The following is a 21195-nucleotide window of genomic DNA, read 5'->3' as shown; positions in this document are numbered from 1 at the left end:
GCCTAGTAGTGTAAAAAGGTAAACAAACAGCCCTCGCCCTGTGCGATGCAGCACAGGGCAAGGGGGAGCATCGGAGCATGAATGCTCAACTCAGAAGGGCTGAATGGGGGAAGTAGGGGTTATGTCCGAGTTCAGCTCTGAACCTGGACAACTACTTTAAGCCATATTCTTTTCAATTGACTGTATAATGCCAGTTTATCCGGTCAGGAGATCAGAGATAAGGCTTCACATGAGTCGTTAGCTGATGGAACTCAAGAGGGATAGTCTGCAAGTAGACTGATTGTTAACCTCATTTATCACAAAATTTGCTGCAAATGTTTAATGAAGACCTATTAAAACATTATTTTTAGCTCAAACTGAATAAAATGCAATCATAAAAAAAAATTGCCCTGAAGGTGTCCATAGCCTTGAATGTAATTAAAGTAGTTGTCCCCAAAAACCTATATCCTATATGTGTGCTTGTGGAGGTCATAGAGGAGGCTCTTGCAGTTATCCTCCCCACTTTTGTAGCCAGAAATTCTGCAAAAGAGCAAATCTTGTAATAAAGGACCTTTGATAAACCTTTTAATTCAGATCAATATTTTCTGAATGGGTTTATGAACAATCTGCAAACAAAAAATATTTATTCAAATTTGATGGCATAAAGACTGGTATGATGAGTGTCACTTTCATGATGATGATGATGATGGTAATAGTGGTTATTATGATGATGGAGGGTTTGTACTCGTATTTTTTTTAGAATGTTAACCACTTCAGCAAGCTTATGGATATATATCAATTAGCAACCCAACTGTTTGATATCATATTCTGCTGGTGCCTTTTAGAGGCAAAGTTCTCATGTTCTAGAGACAATAACTATATGACCTAAAAAGGATTATGTGTTGACAGTTGTAGAAGAAATCAAAATATGCAACATAAAGAAATCAATTGTATTGTACTTGGACAAGTAAAATAACTCAGGTGTGATGTTTAAAAGTGTCAGAAACTGTTACAATCAAAGGCTTAAATGATTGCCTTGAGGAGATTTCTGTGTCTTTATAACTTTGCACTTTATATTTGGACATGTCATTGATGTTAACATTGTTTGTTGTATTTGACATGTGGTTATGCTCACAAGAAAGGTCCTTTGTTGATGGTTTTTGATATTTAGATGTTACTTTTTTGTTTGTTGTATTTGACATGAGGTTATGTTCACTAGAAAAGTCCATTGTTGATGGTACTTGATATTTAGATGTTACTCTTTTGTCTATTGTATCTGACATGAGTTTATGTCCACTAGGAAAGTCCTTTATCGATGATTTTTCATATTTAGATGTTACTTTTTTGTTGGTTGTATCTGACATGAGGTTATGACCACTAGAAAGGTCCTTTATCGATGATATTTCATATTTAGGTGTTACTTTTTTGTTGGCTGTATTTGACATGAGGTTATGTTCACTAGAAAGGTCCTTTATCGATGATATATCATATTTAGATGTTATTTTGTTGGTTGTATCTGACATGAGGTTATGACCACTAGAAAGGTCCTTTATCAATGATATTTCATATTTAGGTGTTATTTTGTTGGTTGTATTTGACATGAGGTTATGGTCACTAGAAAGATCCTTTATTGATGTTAATTGATATTTAGGTGTTACTCTTTTGTCCATCTTATGGTTGCCCTCTTTTGAATCAATCATTGACTCAGTGGAGGATATTGGATCTAGCCTCATCTCTTCCTGACACAAGAAATCTTTCACGTCCTTTAATTCTGTGTTTTTACAGGTTGCAGATAATGGTTTACTAATATTTTCCATTTGTGTATTATCATGCTTCATCACATGTAACAACATGTCCTCTAAACTGTCCCCTTCTGTGAAATGATGTGGAACCTCCAATGTGTCATTATTTTTCTTCTTTGAAGCATATGTCATAGTATCCTGTGTACTGGAGAGGTCTCTTCCTAATTGATTTTTGGAGTATTCTTTTCCATCTGCTGCACATTGTTTTTCATTTAGATAACCCAAAGACACTTTATTGGCCCTTGTTTCCTGTAAACCCCCTGTATCTGAATGTGATTTAGCTTTCGAGTTGTCTTTGTCTCTTTCTATACAATGTTTTATTGGTGTTTTATCATATCTTGATAGTTTATTTGTAGTGTTCTTTGCTTCTTTAACACTCCAATTGTTTTGGTGAACATCTACAGTTGTAGCCAAAGCCATGTGAGATAGAACAATTGGTTCTGTGCTGCAAGTTGCTGTCTCTGTAAGAATTGAAGGAATCAGTTCTGGGGTCTGATCTGGTGCATACATCTGACAAAGATTGCCGTATTTGGTTTTTTGTTTATTGGGTGCCTTGTTACTGCTTATGAGGTTTTTCATTGCAGGACACAGAGGGCTGTTTCTGGCTTCTTCCCTGCTCATGAGACCAGTTTGACGTAAACAAATATATGGGGAACCCAGAGCAATTTCTTCTTTATTGATGGCAAAGTTAAGTAATTTGTGTCCTTCGACTATCTGGCTACCAAGATCAACCTTTATTAGCTCATTTTTCTTTTCCATCATACAGATGTTCTTTAGTTCAGTATCTTCCGACTTCATAGTGCATATGTTATTACTATTATTTGAAACTTTGTGCTCTTTATCAATGCAGTCATTCAGAGCAATTTCTTCTTTATGGATGGCAAAGTTAAATAATTTGTGTCTGTCACCTATCTGGCCACCAAGATCAACCTTTATTAGCTCATTTTCCTTTTCCATCATACAGATGTTCTTTAGTTCAGTATCTTCCGACTTCACAGTGCATATGTTATTACTATTATTTGAAACTTTGTGCTCTTTATCAATGTAGTCATTCTGCTGTTTACTTTTATTCTCATTTAAAACAACTTTGTTAGACCTATAGATATGGACATCATTAAGTTCAATATTCTTAGTATTGTTATTAGGTATACCTTCATTTAAAATGTGATCTATAACATTATTGCTAGTTTTCACCTTCTGGCTGTTGCCTAAAAGGTAGCCACTCATATGTTTCATGGCCTCTTTGCTTTTGTTCTGCTCATTTGTTATTGTGCTTAAACGTATAACATCATTACTTCTATCATTCGGCTGGTTGTTGTGCAGACTGTCCATACAGTCTTGTTTACCTAGATCCAAGTTTTTTGAGGATGGTCCGCTTTTGTCCCACAACTGAACATCAGCTACCGGTTCCATTTCTACATTTCTAAGAACTTTTATTGCATCTAAACAATTGCTAATGGCTGACTTTGTGCCAGTCATGTTTTCCATCTGTATTTCATCATTAGTATATAAGCTGTCGATTCCATCTTCTCTAATCCATCCATTTGTTTGTCTTTTTTCCAAATGGTTGCTTTTCTGTTCGTTTTCATCTGTGAAATTTTCTTTATTGTCCTTCTGTGGAGCTCTAATGCTATCTTGATTCACACTTATATTTTTCATTATTGTAGTGGGTTTAGTGCATTGCCTCTCTTCACATATTACATCACAATCCTTTTTATCATTTCTACATGTGTGTTTCTGTGAATCCATATTATTGGAATTTAGGATTAATGTCTTTGGACCATATACTTTCATAGTTATGCTCTTAGCCTGGATGGATGGAATAATCTGTTCCTTTAGAGCTGCACATTCTGGTTTTGGACGTTCAATACACGTTGTAGTCATTGTGGTGATATGTAACACCAGAGCCTCTGCTTCTCTAATACATTTAGCACTTGCAGAGTCTTTCACAATACGTTCCTTAGGAGGCAGTGAAGACTCTGCTCCTTTTACAGAGTGGATTGTACAGTTTTGTTCAAATTTCTCTTTTAGGGCAGAAATAATTGTGCTTTTGTTGAGTATTTTGGGCACATTATTTTTTATATTTGCTGACTTTATTTTACTTTCTTTTTCTTCCGCAACAGTAAATTTTGTCAAAATGGCTATTACTCTGCCTTTCCCATTGCTTTTATTCCACTGATTTCTTTCATTATGAAAGTGTAGGTCATTCCTTGCTTTTTCATCTTTGATTAGTTTTAATCTCGATGGGTCTAATTTTTTTACAGTATTGCCTTTGGAAATTCTACTTGTACAACGATTTTCCTTAAAAGTTAATTTGCCTACTTCCTTTGGCCTCTTCTTTAGAGGTTCATGGTTTGGATTTAAAAACTTGGACTGTAAGAGCTGAAATCTGGAAGGTCTTAAGACATTTTTGCCGTTATTGTGTTCCTGCTTATTGTGTTGTGGTTTGTCTCTCTGAAGCTTAGGAGTCTTTTCATTTTTTGTTAATGTTGTGTCATCAGAATCATTCAAATTACTGATGTAGTTCAGTAGACTACTGAGAACAGCCTGTTCACCTGGGTTCCAAATTTTATTGGCCTTTTTCTTCAGGAGGATCAGATCTACTGATATCCTACCACCATGGGTTTTTATGATGCTGTGTAAAAGAAAATGAATTGACTTTATAATCATTATATTTAACATCTGTACTATACTCACTGTATAAATCTGCTTTACTTTGTAGAATAGCATACATTAGATGCAGCATGTTATAACATAAGGAATGGTTTTCTATTAGTCACATCAGCATTTATAGATGTAATTACAATAATGGTTAATTTGGATGATAACTCTGGAGTGATAGGTATTATTAAATGTCTATATACCACTTATAGATGATGATGATAGATAGATAGATAGATAGATAGATAGATAGATAGATAGATAGATAGATCGGGGGCATGGCTAGAGGGGAAGCAGGGGAAGCGGCTGCTTTGGAGCAGAAGGGGCCCACCGAGGAGAAGGACTAAAAGAGTTTGTTGTTAGAGCCCCCTCATCAGTATTTTAAAATGACATTGTATAGAGCAGGGATCACCAACCTCTGGCACTCCAGCTGTTCTGAAACTACAACTCCCAGAATCCTTCTTTCACTTCTATGGGAGTTACAAGAACAGCCAAGAAAGCGTGCATGATGAGAGTTGTAGTTTCACAGGTTGCTGATCCCAGGTATAGAGAGACACTGTGGGAAATGGACTGAGCGGCTGCCAGGCATCATCTGGGAATGCAATCTTGACTAGCAAACAGTAGTGGGGGTTGTGAACAATTTTCTGGGGTGGGGGCCACATTCAAAAATGTGGGTCCCAGTCATTTCTAGTTATGCCACTGAGAGATAGATAGATGATAGATGATAGATGATAGATAGATAGATAGATAGATAGATAGATAGATAGATAGATAGTCAGATTAGATAGTCAGATAGATTAGATAGTCTCCAATGTCTTAAGGGGAGAATATGTGGTTTTATTTTAGGAAACTCAGTGAAAGGTTGAAACATTCAAAGTTTTACTCATCTCTATTAAACTGGAGATATAAAATATGAACTTCCATTGGTTGCTATGAATTTTTTTCATCTGGGATATTTTTTCATATATGATTGTGTTTGGCATTCTTCCTATGAACATTACATAAAGTTTTGTGCACCTTAATTAATATCAAAATAGAAGATGAACATTAATAAAACAAACATGCATAAAATGAAGCAAGACATGCATGACAAATGATTCCATGCAAATTGTATTACAGATTGTGCAGTGGTGTTTAGGAGTGCCTATATAGAGCTATAAGATGTTCTCTCTACCATTGGTGTAGAGCAATATATTCTCAATTCATTTGTGATATCACATGTATTTTTATACGCTATTGAACTGCAGACTATATACCGTATTCCATTGTAGAAACAAGGCAATCAGTATTATTCCAAGTTGAGATCTTATTTTTAGTGTCTCTGCTTAATTATTTTTTAATTGCAGCATACTTTTTTGTATTATCCCATCAACATAGCTGTATAGTGGCTTGTGTTTTTTTCTGTGATGAATTGTAGTTTTTATTAGCAGCATTTTGCGGTGCATGTAATTTTTTTATTAAAAAGGTTTTTCTGGTTTGGAATATTGATAGTCTCTCCTCCCAATAGGCCCTCAATATCAGATAGATTAAGGTCTGACGTTTGGCTCCCACATTGATTAGCTGTCTGAAGGGGTCCAGCACTTCTGTGCTGTGGCCTCTTTATTGTTTACCTGCACATCGGCAGTTCAGTGTATTGCAGCGTCAGCCCGTTCACTTGGATGGGACAAATATTTTACAGTATCTTTTTAGCTCCATTAGGGGGCTTGAGGCTGTAATTTTTGATCCCTGCATTGCAGAAGGAGAGCGACTGTGTGTTACAATTGTGCTGCTGATACTGCCTTGTGGTTACAATGCGCAGTTCTAGGATCCTAATAATTGATACATCCATCACCGGCTGTAAAAGGGTCAAATATTTTTTCACAGACATAGCTGACTCTTCACGTTATGTAACCATTGCAGACAATGAAGGCGCAGCTATGTTGATGCCATATAACCATGCCAGGATTGTCTGCCATGGTGGTGTGATTTAAGATCATTATGAGGTCATTATCCAACATTGTGGGGGTAATAAGTGTTACAAGTTATAAGTGGAATAATTCTATTTTTCTACAAAGCACACATTAAAGACCTTAAAGGGTATAAGGATATAAAAACATTTTTGTCTAACAGATAGGCGTTGCTTTAAAATATAAAATAAAAAAAGTCACCTCTTTAATCTCGCAGTGCTCCAGCAATGCTAATTGAATGGTCCTCGCCAGTCTCTGTATACTTGTGTGCAGCTGATCATGTGCTAACTACTTGACTGCTGCAGTCAGTCACTGGTCTCAACAGTTTAGTGCTGTACATACAGACAAGACTACTGAGGCCAGTGACTGCTAGCAGCAGTCTTATGTTTACATGGCAGATGATCAACATGTACTATCAGATCACCGGGGCTGAAGCTGCAGGTATTAAAGCAGCGAGTATTGTTTTTAAATTTCCTTTTAAGCATTATGCCCTGGACAACTATTTTAAGCTGGTGGTTTAATGCATTTTTAAGGACCAACTTGAGGTTCTCAGGCCCTGAACACTTTGGGGGATATTGATCAAGACCAGCGCATTCTGTTATCCCCTGCCCTGCCAGAGAATGCAGCTAATTTATGATGAAGCTCAGACCTCGTCATAAGGTAGGCGCATCCTCCGGCAGTCCATGCTCCTAAACAGAAATCTACGACAGCTCTGAGCGGTTGTAGATTTCTGGGTTCATTTGTCCCAGAAAACTGGTGTAAATGAAGATACATTTTTCTTGCCCTTGCCACGTCACATTTCTGAAAATTGGCGAGGGAGGCGTAAACACCCGGAGATGTGACAATATTTTAAAAAGTTGTGGTTAAAAAGTCGCAAATACATATTTTGTGACTTTTTAACTCCACTTTTCAAGTGCATGGGAGACGATAAATCCCCTTTACCTTTTTTTTTTTGGGCAAAGTTGCCTTTATGATCCCCAAAGAACCATGGCCTGAGAATGACTTTACCCTCTGGTTTGTTTGTAAGTATAGGCAGCTCAGAAAGATTTTCATCACAGCTAGAAAGGATGTTTGATGCCAGCAAATAAGCATAAGAGTTTTTGTGTTTTGGTGATACCTTCATAAATATGACTGTTACATCACCACACTCATTTTCAAATACAGGTTTAACTGAATCCACTCCTATGCACAGGGTGCACAGTAGACCATAAATGTCCACTCTTCATCCTGTCTTTAACAATGCAAAATTTTAGAGGATAAATACACTAGAAATTCATCTCAGCAGATGATGTTGGTGAGAATTTGTGATATACATGTATTACTTAACTAATGATGAGTGGTTTGTGAAGGGCTTAAGGTCCTATGGAGCTTGTCAGAAACTTCTGATAATGCAAATTTTAGACATTTTGAACAAAGATTTGTCCCAAAAGTCAAAAGAAGGATATAATGTTGTTAAAATTGACTCGAGAAGGTGGAAATTTGGTGATATGTTTGTAAGATAATCACAAATTATACTAAACATTTATTTTGCCTTTACAAAGTTCTTGTTGGCTTATATATGTCAGTGGCTAACTAACTGCATGCTTAAAATGTCTCTTTCACCCACACAACACGACAAAAATTACAGAACAAAATCATAGTTTATTCACAAACATATAAAGCAATAGTGGAAAATCTCCCAGAAACATCAAGGTCAGTGCTATTTAAGGGTATATTCACACATTGCAGACATTTCTGCACCTGAAAATCAGTTACATTAGCCACCATGGATTTGCATGTGACAAATCTGCAGTGTTGTACAGTAGAAGTGAAATCATGCCGTTAGGAGTTTCTGACCCAGAATCCTCACTTAACTTGACATTGATGTGAATTTTAAATGCAGAGGCTGAAATCTGCAGGAAATCTATATCGTTCCACAATGAAATCCACAGCAACATATGCACAATTTGGTGTGGATTTCTCTGCAGAGGATTTCAGCCAAAACCACTGCTGACAATCTGCAGCAGAACGACCATATGGAAAACCACCTTTAATCTTAAAGGGGTTGTTTTGGCAGCCAGGATGTGAATTTTTGAGAATCCCATTAAGATGAATGAGACCATAACAAATGTTTGCATCAAATCTGCTGTGTATGAATTCACCCTTATTTATATTTTACATATATGTGCACCTGAATGCAGATCAGCCCCCTGCCAGGGGGATTATATATGCATTATTCCATCCACCAACATCAGAAGATTATTGCATAGTTTGTGCATACTCAACAAGTGTTTATATAATGAGCTCATACAATTATGCATCCATACATGTGCATCTGTGATTTCATATATTTAGTTTAGAATAGGAAACGTGTGGATGTGGCAGTTTTCATTATGCACAGACACACATTCTACTGGGCTGTTAGCAGAAAGCAGATACAGACCTGATATTTTATTTCTGGCATTTGCAGAAATTGTAGACACTGGGCTGTAAAGTTACAGTCATGTAATATTTTTATTTGTGCTACAACTTTTACTGTACAAATCCATCTCCAGGGAGGAGACAGTTTTTCAACTTTGCTGAGAGCTCAAGCTGCATGCTGTTCATAAAAGTCTATGGAGAGGGAAGGGGGAGAAGGGAAACTAGCTGCTATGATGTCTGCCACTTAGGCACACATAGAGGAGATTCTGTTCCCTCATGTCTCTGTACAACATGCTCACCACACAGTGGACGGAGTTATGTAGTGCCAGAGCTATCTGATATTGATGACATATCCAAAGGATTCATCCTAATTTTAGCTCTGTTCACATCTGTGTCTTGTCTTCCTCTAATAACAGAAGCTGCAATGCAATCTGGGATTCCGCATATGACAGTTACTACAGTTAGTACCAACGTTCGACAGATCCAATTGACTTTTAATGGGCGCCAGTCAGTTTCTTTCAAGGTCATTATGACAGAAAAAAATATCACTTCTCATTATTATCAGCAGAACAGAGACCCCAGCGCAAATGTGAATAACACTGTATATGTCATATGTGTAACTAATTTCACATGAACCTTTTGGGGACTTTGACAACTCAGCGGTGTTTCTGGAAAGGCCACACCTGTGGCGACCAATTTTGATATGCAGGACGTCGCACCCAGTAGCTGACCTGTTGGCAGGCTCAATTTTCAGGACTGGCACGACTTCAGTGTATTTGACTGCCCTGCGGATAAATCCTTACCTTAACAGGACATTTAGTCTGATAGAGGCCCTATCGGCTCGTGGTCCTAGGACCTCTCTATGTTTTTTGGTAATTTGTGGCTGCATATGAGTGGGGGGAGGGTATAAGTATAGGTATTAAGCCTGTGTGTTGTTATTTTATATGTGTACACCATTTATCCTATTCCGTTCCCCACCTAACGCATATGTGCCAATATTGATTACTAGGTCTCTTTTATCTCTCTTGATCTGTGGAAATATTTCGGTATTTGGCGGTATAGGTGGGTGGGCAGCTTTACTATAGATGTCTGAAAAAACCTGGGCTGTATAGATAAATCTGCTACTGATTTAGATAGATCTATACTTGGATTGGAATCACTACTGGAAGTCTGCCTTTTGGCATATACTCCCAGCTGTGGAGACGATCTGATTTAAAAATGCCGCCAAAGTATCGCAAATCAGGTGGATTGTCTTCCCCGAAAAGTGGTTCGGGGGGGAGTCCACAGGCTCGGTTAGATAAATTTCTGAAGTCACCACCACCTAAAACCAGAGGAGGCATACAGAGGGCTGCCCCACAGGCTGAGTTGGCCTCCAATAGTATGGACCGCCTAGAACAGCCCTCATCAAAGACCAGCTCACCCCAGAGTGAAGGCTTTGAGAATATAAATAAAAAACTTGAGGATATACTGGGGGTAGTAAACTCAACTAGTGCTTCAGTTGTAGAACTGGCTTCTTCCCTTGCAGTAGTACAGGGAGATGTCACGATAATAAGAGATGAAATGACAAAGTTGAGATCGAAAGTGAAGGAACTGGAAACTGTAGTTAACTCTGTTACTTTAGAGAATGGCATATTAAAAAAGAGATTAGAAGAAGTTGATGAAGATCATTCCTGGTTAAAAAAGAAAGTGGTAGAGATGGAGGATAGGTCCCGCAGATATAATTTGCGGCTGGTGGGCTTTCCGGAAGGGGCAGAGCAGGATAATCCCACAAATTTCATCCAAAAATGGCTTCTGGAAAACTTAGGGCCAGCTTGTGATCCAACTACCTTCTGTGTGGAAAGGGCTCACAGAATACCCTTTAAAAAAAACCCTCCAGGGGCTCCACCCAGGGCAAAACTTATATCTTCCAAGGATCGAGATTGGGTGCTAAGACGTAAAAGAGAAGTAACAGACATTTACTTGGATGGCAATCTCATATCAATATTCCCCGACTTCTTACGAGAAACCCAACTTAGAAGGAGATCTTTCGTAGATGTGAAAAAAAGATTGATTGTAGCCAAAATGAAGTATTCAATGTTATATCCTGCCAAGTTGAGGGTGGTGTATAATGGTTCTGTTAGGTTTTTTCCACGCAGGAGGAGGTGGTGCAATGGCTGGATTCGATGGGCTTATGAAAGAGGATGGTAGGTGGCGAGAGGGGAGGTTAATGAGGGGTGATGGTGGGGAGGAGGTTTGGAGGAAGGAGAGAGGTTGATAGGTATTGTGAAATGCATTGTCAACCAAGTAGTTTTTTTTTTGGGTGGGGGTAGGAGGGATTGGCTGTCGTCATCTGCTTCGTAGTTATGCGTTCCCCCCTTTTAGATGGGGGACTTGGATTTATTTCTTCTATAGGACATGCCGTGTAATATTCTATTCTGGAATGTGAGAGGGCTGGGAGACAGATTCAAGAGGACGGTGGTGTTTGACTGTGTGGTTCGTCATCTGCCTGCAATTGTGGTCCTATTAGAGACCCACGCAACACTAGATAGGATCTCTACATTGAAAAGGAAATGGGCTTCCCTTGAGTACCACGCTTGCTACTCTTCATATGCAAGAGGTGTCAGCGTATATATTCATCGTGGGATGGAGTTTCAACCTCTAGATAGTCTGATTGATAAAGAAGGGAGATATGTATTCCTTTACGGGTTTTGGAAAGGGCAGGAGATGATATTGGCGTTTATTTATATTCCTCCACCATTTAAATCAACGTTTTTTTCACACTTAGCTAAATATATAGCCACAAAAAATCAATGTGCATTATTAGTGGCAAGTGATTTTAATGCAGTACCTGACCCTGAGCTCGATTGGCTCTCTTCGTTGTCTGGGCACGGTCGGACTGGATCCCCTTTGATTACTATTTGCCAGGAGCTGGCGCTAGTCGATATCTGGCGCCACCTCTATGGCAATAAGAAAATTTTCTCCTGTTTTAGCCAGTCATACCGATCAATGTCCCGTATTGATCTGGTTTTTGCAAGTCGGGATCTGTGCCGTCGTGTTCTGAGAATGAAGTATGAACCTCATGGAATCTCAGACCCACTCCCCAGTCTTGATCGTGTTTGTGGAGGCTCCATCCTCAGGTAGAACCTTTAAACTGACCCACACTGGTTGGATGTGATAGGGGAGCAATCCAAAATAGACCAGGACATACAGGAATTCTGGGGCTTCAATTTAGGCTCAACACATATCCATTATGTGTGGCACGCTTTGAAGGCCCATTTAAGGGGTTTATATTTTAACAAAATCAATAGGTTTAGAGTTGAATTGCGGCGAAGGGAACAACAACTGATGGAGTCAATAAGGAGTATACGCGCTGCTTTAATTGCCTGCTATAAGGACCAATATATTAATCAGTTAAAGGAGGCTAATTTACAACTTAAGACACTCTTGTATAGAAAAGCACAACACAAGCTCTTATTCCAAGGCCAAAATCGCTTTTGTGAATCTGGTAAAACGGGCAGGTTCTTGGCACGTTTGGTGGCCAATCAGAGAGAGGCTACCACTATAAGGGAAATTAGGAATGCACAAGGAAATAGGGTGAGGACCGCAGAGGAAATTAGGGAGGAATTTGTGAATTATTATTCTACTCTTTATAAGTCTGACGCTTTGTTTAGTCGAAGTGATATGGATCAATATCTTCAACAATTGGAGCTCCCCCAGCTATCTGTACAAGATAGAGAGATGCTGGACTCCCCTATTCTATTGGAGGAGTTGCAAGCGATACTCCCATTCCTAAAGTATAACTCATCCCCTGGCCCAGATGGATTGCCGTTTGAAGTGTATAGGTATCATGCTAATTCACTCCTTCCGATCCTTCTTCTAGTTTTGAATGAATCCTGTGCATTTGGTTCTTTACCTCCATCATTTAGAGAGGCAGTGATTGTCCTGGTGCTAAAAAAGGAGAAGGATCCATGCGATATGGGGTCGTATAGACCGATATCGCTCCTTAATACGGATTATAAGATCCTTGCTAAAATTTGGGCGAACCGTTTGAAGAGGGTTATAGCTTCTCTGGTACACCCCAACCAGACTGGTTTTATCCCGGGACGTCAAATACAGATGAGTTATCATAGGGTTTATCTGAACCTTTCTGTTGGGGGTAGTATAGACCACTCCGTCCTATCTTTAGATGCCGCAAAGGTGTTTGACAGGATGGAGTGACCTTTTTTGTGGGCTACTATGTCTCAGTTTGGCCTGGGGAACTCATTTTTGGAAATGACCCAAATGCTATATGAACAGCCGGCTGCAAGTATCACTATCAATGGCATCAGTTCTCCGCCTGTTATGATGCGGAGAGGGATGAGACAAGGTTGTCCTCTGTCTCCCCTCCTCTTCGCCCTCTTTATTGAACCGTTGGCTTGTAGGATACGTGCAGATAACCGTATAGACGGCTTCGGGGGTAGCGGGAATGAGCGATAAAATAAGCTTAAATGCCGATGATGTGATTCTGTTCCTGGATCAGGGATGGAAAATCCTTCCTTATGTGATAGAGGGTAATAGAGAATTATGGGAAATTATCAGGGTATATGATTAACTGGACAAAGTCATCGCTCCTCCCGCTGAACCGGAAGGCTGTAGATGAAGGGAGGGGAGTTCGGGGTTCTGGTCCCTAAAGTACTTTGGAATATTTGGGGGTTAAGATTAGGGTTCCCATAAATAGGTTTTATGAGCTTAACCTGGCCCCGGTGCTGAATAAAGTTAAGATCAAGATAAGCGCTTGGCAGAAATTGATATTGGCACAGACAGATCGAATAGCATTGATTAAGATGATTATCTTGCCTATTGTCTTGTTCCCGATCTGTGCTTCCCCTATTTGGATCGACGATATCTTCTTTCACAGATTGGAGATTCTGATTAACGATCTAATTTGGGGAAGGAAGAGGGTGCGTATAAAGCAGAGATACCTTTGGTTGGCGGAGGGAGATGGTGGGCTGTCACTTCCTTTTTTTCAAGGTTATTTTTTATGTGCACAGATACAGCGTTGTTGCTATTTGAAAGAGAGTTTACCTTTACGGTATTTGACTAAAGTTTTGGATAAACCAATAGACAATATTTTTGCATGTTTGGAGACTGGGTATATGGGATTGAGGAAGTCTGATCCCTTGGTCACTACAGAGGGTATGGAATAAGCTGAAGGAGATTCTTAAAGTCTCCAGTCCTTTTGCTTTTACCCCTCTGTGGGAGAACAGGGGGCTGGTGGAATTCTTTAAAATCACAGATTTTGGTTATTGGTCACGTAGGGGTATCAATAAGGTGTCTCACCTTTTATATAGGAGTCATTTTAAATCGCTTGGAGAATTTGGTATTATTCATAGTTCACCATTAGATTTGTTTATGTATACACGTTTAAAACACACATTTGAAGCCTCTAGGAATAGGGGCTGTTTTTTTCCACGAGAGAATTTATTTTTTGATTATTGTGACGCTCAGAAGAATGAGAAGGTGAAGATATCTGGATTATATGCTAAACTCCGAACCACATTGGCAACTGTAACTCCTTTTAAATGTCCAAGTAAGTGGGAGCAGGAGTTGAACTGCTCTCCACTACAGTGGTCCACTATCTATAGGAACGTGAAAAAGGCGACAGTTTCCAATGCTCATAGATTAATTCAATTTAAGATCCTGCATCGATTGTACTATACCCCCAAAGATACAAGGAAAATTCCTACAAAATAAAGCCCGGGATTGTGGTTGCCCTAAATGTGGATACGTCAATGCGGATTATGCCCATTTGCTTTGGGGTTGTAGTAAAATAAAAAAATATTGGGAGCAGGTCTTCTCTACCTTACAAAAGGAGTCTGCGACGAACTATAACCTGGGGATCTTGACAGTGATCTTGGGAGATTATGTGTCAGAAACAGAAACCCCGCTCCGGGTCAGACAGATCTGGATGAGGGGCCTGATGGTGGCTAAAGCTATGCTGATCAAGCATTGGGGTTCTGTCTCCCCACCCTCGATAAGTGAGTGGTGTTCATATCTCCAGCAAATTAGAATTTATGAGGATATGAAAAAAAAAGGAAAAAAGAAAAAAATGGAGGGTGGCACGCAAGACTACCTAGCTATACTTAATGTTGTTAATAGTCTATAGTTGATGGATTGGAGTGGACGGCAGCCAATAGGGGGGGGAGGGAAGGGGGGAGGTCATAACTGTATTCAATATTATATTAGGCGTGAACCTATACTGATCTGTATAATCTAGTTATAATGATGTTTATAAATGTCATATTATGTACTCTGATTTGATCAATATCGGATCATGTATTAAATTGTGACTTCTAAAATAAAAATAAAATATTTATTGAAAAAAAAAATTCACATGAATTCAAATATTGAAGAATAAATAAGCTTACCCAGGCTAATTGATAAAATAATTTACTAAGTAAGAATAAATATATTAAAGACAAGACAAACATCACATATACATAGTAAAAAAAAAAAAAAAACCTCTAACCTATGTTCAAATGAATGAGCAAGCTCCAGTTGCCATGCTACAAAGTAGCACATGACTGATGCACGAGGTTAAACTTGATGCATAGTGACAAAGAGTTTAGCTCCAGGAGACATCATGTGGAGAAGGATGTCTGTCACTTCAACATGTGCTATATTGGTAGAGTGGTTGACTGAAGCTTGCTTATTGGTTTTAACATGTTACATTAATTTTTACTATGTATTTGAGTTCTTTGTTTGTCTTATCTTTAATATATTTAAACTCACTTAGTAAATATTTTAATCACTTAGGCTGTATAAACCTATTTATTCTTCAATCTTTGAATTCATGTTAAAACACAAATGCAGTATGGTACGTAAACAGGGGATTTCTGGCAATTTCAAACTGCTTCTATTCAAATCTTATGCAAAGTTATATGCAACTATATGAGACATGCTATTTTTTTTTATTGACAATGGAAAAAAAACCTAGTAATAAGTATGTCATGTAGAAATGTATTGTGCCAGAAGTTCCTAGCCATTGTAAATTTTCTTAGATCTAGTATTTTAGGACCCACTGAAAATGCAAGAAAACTAAAAGCAACTGTGTACGCAATCCTTGATTCATAAGCATGCAAAAACTATGCATCAAGTCTTCTGCAAATCATATTCTAAGTTCTGTCTTCTGAAGTTATATAATAGCACATGCAACATGTATATTTATCCACATGCATACAGTTCAGTAGTTGGTTCTCTCCTGACCTGATTTATAACTGAGGTAGGATGACTGATGCAATTGACCAAAACAATATGAATATAAGAATTACATATACAAAAAAAATAAAAAATGTAAAATACCCACAAGTGCACACTAAAATACTGCTAATTTACACTTCTTTCAGCATTAATAAATTGAAAATAGCAGTTTTACTTTTCCTTTGAAGAGACTTGATGGAGCTTCTCGCCCAAATACTGGAGCCTTTCTTTTAGTTCAAGTTCCTGGTATAGACCCTTTGGTACATTGTTTATACCATACAGCAACCCAAACAGACACCCAGCAATAGATCCGGTAGCAGCACTTTCTCCTGCAACAAAAAGGTAATATTCTATAAAATATTGATAAGATAGATAGATAGATATAGTGTAAGCATGAAATGTGGGATCAAGATAGGAGATCACAAAATTCAACTTGACACTAGAAACTACATACACACATAAAAAAGTGAATATATTTTTACCTCTACCATGGGCAGATAACTTTTAATGAGGACCATTTAAAAACTATTAAATTTTAAATGGTTTAGGAAACTCATTCAATATTAGGGGTACAGATAGGGCAATCTGTCACAAAGACCGGATCGTTGAATGGTGTGTTGTCTTCCTGGCGCTCGAGTTCGACACATCGTGCATCGGGTTGACAGATTACTGGGAGGGGCTGGAGAAGGATCCAGCGGTCATGGTCCATATCGGAACCAATGACAAAGTTAGAGGTAGGTGGAGCGTCCTTAAAAATGATTTTAGGGATTTAGGTCAAAAGTTTAGGGCAAGGACCTCAAAGGTAGTATTTTTATGAAATACTACCGGTACCACGAGCCACACAAGAAAGGCAGCGGGATATTAGGGAGGTTAACAAGTGGCTCAAGAACTGGTGTAGAGGAAGGAGGGGTTTGGGTTCCTGGAGAACTGGGCTGACTTCTCTGTTGGCTACAGGCTCTATCATAGTAATGGGCTGCACCTCAATGTGGAAGGGGCAGCTGTCTTGGGGGAGAAGGATGGCTAGAAGGTTGGAGGAATGTTTAAACTAAGGACTGGGGGGGAGGGTAATTACGTTATAGGATGGGAAGATAGTTCTGATAGAAACCTGGGGTAAGGTAATGGGACGGGGGAGAAATGGAAGGAGGGACTAGAACAGCTCAGAAGGCAAAAGTGTAGGATACAAAATATACATAAACCTCTTAAATGTATGCATACTAATGCCAGAAGCCTAAATAATAAAACTTGGGAACTGGAATTAGTGATGTGTGAGGAGACTATAACAGAGTGGAATAACTGAGACATGGCTGGATGATAGCTATGACTGGGTGGTCAATGTTAATATACAGGGTTACAGTCTGTTTAGAAAGGATCGCCGAAAACCGGAGAGGGGGAGGGGTCTGCCTTTATGTAAAGTCCTATCTAAAGCACACACTTCCGGGAAGATATAAGTGAGGACATGAACATGTGGAGTTCACTGTGGGTAGAAATACATAGATGCAAAAACAATAATAAAACCGTATTATAAACCACCTAATATACCAGAGTCCACAGAAAATCTGCTACAAAATGAGATAGACGAGTCGGCAAATCATAATGAGGTGGTTATTATGGGGGACTTCAACTAACCAGATATAGACTGGGAAACTAAAACTTGTATATCTCATAAAGGAAACAGGTTCTTGGCAATAACCAAAGACAATTACCTTTCCCGAACTGGTTCAGGACCCAACTAGAGGGACCGCCATACTGGACTTAGTATTAACCAATAAACCTGACAGAACAACAGATGTGGCAGGTCAGGGGACAGCTGGGAAATAGTGACCATAAAGTAAGTAGACCTTCCAATTATCATTCAAAAGAGTTTTTCTTTCAGGGAGAAAAAAAATACCAAACTTCAAAAAAGCGAAATTTAGCCAACTAAGAGAGGCCATAGGCCTAACTAACTCGGAAAAAGTCCTCAAAAATAAAAATACAGCCATAAAAATCAGGGCTGGTGGAGTCGGTAGATAAATGTTCCGACTCCGACACCTCAGTTTTATGTACTTCCGACTCCGACTCCCCGACTCCGACTCCTCTGTATTAATATGCGAATGTATTTTATACATTCCTTGAGGGAAAGAAACGCAACCTACCACAGGACTACTGGCTGGGAGCCAACAGTCTTACTGTATTGCACAGTTTAAGCAAAAGGACAAACACAATGAAAACAAAGGAGGATCCAGGAAGGGGCATTTATTCTAAACATGATTTTCCTAGGAGAATCATGTTTAAAGTTTAAGCTAACAATCGAGTTTACAAGTTGTTATAGTCCTTAGCTAAATGACAGCAGTTTTTCAAATGTTTTTTACAGCTTCAGTCTTGAACTATTGGCCCTCCATTCCCTTCACTTATACAAGTGTCTACTCTCTAGTCCTGGCAAAAAACATATTTATTTATCCCTTATCAGTGAGAGGCTAGGTTACACATGGACGGCTGCGTTCCCTGTAAAAGCAGAACACAACACTATGGAAAGTATAATATTGCAGCTCCTAATTGTGCGTTGCGTGCCATAAGTGAAGCACATGAAAAAGCATGCTTCTTCACGGTCACTTAACGTGTTCGTTTTGCGGTTACGTGAGGCACTGCATGCATTGGTCTTTATTCTTACAGTAGAGAAGTCATTAATTAGAACTTTTTGTGGAATTGGGACATTTAAAACTTGCTTTTTTTTTTTTTTATTCCAATCTAAATTAGTAGAGTCGAGTCGGAGTCGGTCCATTGTTTGCCGACTCCGACTCCAGGTACCCAAAATTTCCCCCGACTCCGACTCCTCGACTCCGACTCCACAGCCTGCATAAAATGGGATATTTTTAAAGCATCCTAAAATCTAATTGTGAGAGGTACATACCTTATGGGAATAAAAGGTTAAGGAACAAGAAAAAAACAATGTGGATAAATATAACTGTAAAGAAAGCAATAAATGACAAAAAGAAAAGGAAGCACTGAAAAACTATAAGGAAAAAAAAAATTGAATATGTAAAAAATACATAAAAGCAGCAAACTAGAGACCGAGAGATTAATTGCCAAGAGAGGCAAAACTAACCCTAAAATGTTTTTAAATTATATAAATGGGTAAAAAGTATAAATCTGAAGGTGTCGGCCCTCTACAGAGTAATGAGGGGGGAGTTGCAGAGAGCGATGAGGAGAAAGCAAAGCTATTAAATATTTTTTCTCCACTGTATTCACTGAAGAAAATAAACTGTCAGATGAAATGCACAATGTAAAAGTTAATTCCCCATTAAAAGTGCCCTGTCTGACCCAGAAAGAAGTAGAGAGGAGTCTTAAAAAGATTAAAATAGACAAATCGCCAGGACCAGATGGCATACACCCATATCCTAAGAGAATTAAGTAATGTCATAGCCAGACCTTTATTCTGATATTTAATGACTCTATACTGACAGGGAGTGTTCCACAGAATTGGCGCATAGCAAATGTAGTGCCAATATTCAAAAGGGGTCCAAAACAGAGCCCGGAAACTATAGGCCAGTAAGTTTAACATCTGGTCGTGGGTAAACTGTTTGAAGTTTTTTTTAAGAGATGCTATCTTGAGTACCTCATGAAAATAAGCAAATAACGCCAATCAGCATGGTTTTATGAGGGATCGGTCATGTCAAACTAATTTAATCAGCTTCTATGAGGAGGTAAGTTCTAGACTTGACAGCGGCGAATCAATGGATGTCGTATATCTGGACTTCTCTAAAGGATTTGACACTGTACCGCATAAAAGGTTAGTATATAAAATGAGAATGCTTGGACTGGGTAAGTAACTGGCTCAGTGATAGAAAACAGAGGGTTATAAACGGTACACACTCAGATTGGGTTACTGTCACTAGTGGAGTAACTCATGGGTCAGTATTTGGCCCTATTCTCTTCAATATATTTATTAATGATCTTGTAGAAGGCTTGCACAGTAAAATATAAATTTTTGCAGATGACACTAAACTGTGTAAAGTAATTGACACGGAAGAGGACAGTATACTGCTACAGATGGATCTGGATAGATTTGAGGCTTGGGCAGATAAGTGGCAGATGAGGTTTAACACTGACAAATGTAAGATTATGCACATGGGAAGGAATAATGCAAGTCACCCGTACATACTAAATGATAAAACACTGGGTAACACTGACATGGAAAAGGACCTAGGAACTTTAGTGAACAGCAAAATAAGCTGTAGAAACCAGTGTCAGGCAGCTGCTGCCAAGGACAATAAGATAATGGGTTGCACCAAAAGGGGCAGTGATGAGAACACAGTCCTACCCCTTTACAAATCACTAGTCAGACCACACATGGAGTACTGTGTACAGTTCTAGGCTCCTGTGAACAAGGCAGACATAGCAGAGCTGCAGAGGGTTCAGAGGAGGGCAACTAAAGAAATAACTGGAATGGGGGACGACAGTATCCTGAAAGATTATCAACATTAGGGTTATTCATTTTAAAAAACCCGACTGATTACTATGTATAAATATATCAGGGGTCAGTACAGAGATCTCTCCTATCATCTATCCCCAGGACTGTAACTGTGACAAGGGGACATCCTCTGCGTCTGGAGGAAAGAAGGTTTGTACACAAACATAGAAGAGGATTCTTTACAGTAAGAGCAGTGAGACTGTGGAACTCTCTGCCTGAGGAGGTGGTGATGGTGAGTTCACTAAAAGAGTTCAAGAAGGGCCTGGATGTATTTCTGGAGTGTAATAATATTACAGGCTATAGCTACTAAAGATGGGTCGTTTATCCAGGGAGTTATTCTAATTGCCTGATTAGAGTCGGGAAGGAATTTTTTTCCCCTTAAGTGGGGAAAATTGGCTTCTACCTCACAGGTTTTTTTTTTTTGCCTTCCTCTGGATCAATTTGCAGGATAACAGGCCGAACTGGATGAACAAATGTATTTTTTCGGCCTTGTATACTATGTTACTATGTTGGTTGCCAATTAGCACGATAAGTCAGAAGAGAGATTGTATACAAAGATCGTCATTTGCTCTGAAGGACCTCATTACATAACAATCCATTGATTTAAAGGGAATGTATCATCCGAAAAAAACCTATTGTGTAAATTAGAGTTTTATTTATTCATTCCAAGTCATTGTCTATAAAAATGTATATATAATTGAATTATAATATATTTAAATAATATAAAGTCATTCATGTACAT

The 21195-nt window shown here is 38.7% G+C and overlaps 2 protein-coding genes across 2 annotated transcripts in view; both read right to left on the bottom strand.

Annotated features, from left to right (window-relative positions):
• Positions 1–228: 228 nt before the first annotated feature.
• Positions 229–20012, bottom strand: LOC120995767. The gene is made up of 2 exons (XM_040425179.1): positions 20008–20012; positions 229–2149 (listed from the first exon to the last, which is right to left on the bottom strand). Exon 2 carries the CDS (start codon positions 1911–1913, stop codon positions 957–959), a length of 957 nt encoding a protein of 318 aa, XP_040281113.1. The 5' UTR covers positions 1914–2149; positions 20008–20012; the 3' UTR covers positions 229–956.
• ADPRHL1 (ADP-ribosylhydrolase like 1) overlaps positions 16059–21195 on the bottom strand; it is a 56638-nt gene continuing 51501 nt past the window's right edge. Inside the window, 1 exon segment of the mRNA XM_040425178.1 lies at positions 16059–16335. Coding sequence (XP_040281112.1) covers positions 16178–16335 — 158 coding nt within the window. The 3' untranslated portion in view covers positions 16059–16177.

This window comes from Bufo bufo, chromosome 3 (assembly GCF_905171765.1).
Source record: "Bufo bufo chromosome 3, aBufBuf1.1, whole genome shotgun sequence".
Taxonomy (NCBI): domain Eukaryota; kingdom Metazoa; phylum Chordata; class Amphibia; order Anura; family Bufonidae; genus Bufo; species Bufo bufo.
Note: the sequence above shows the minus strand (reverse complement) of the source record. Positions and strands in the feature narration are given on the sequence as shown.

Coding starts and splice junctions, on each gene's coding strand:
- LOC120995767 (XM_040425179.1), bottom strand. CDS start 1,913: ATGACATATGCTTCAAAGAAGAAAAATAATGACACATTGGAGGTTCCA.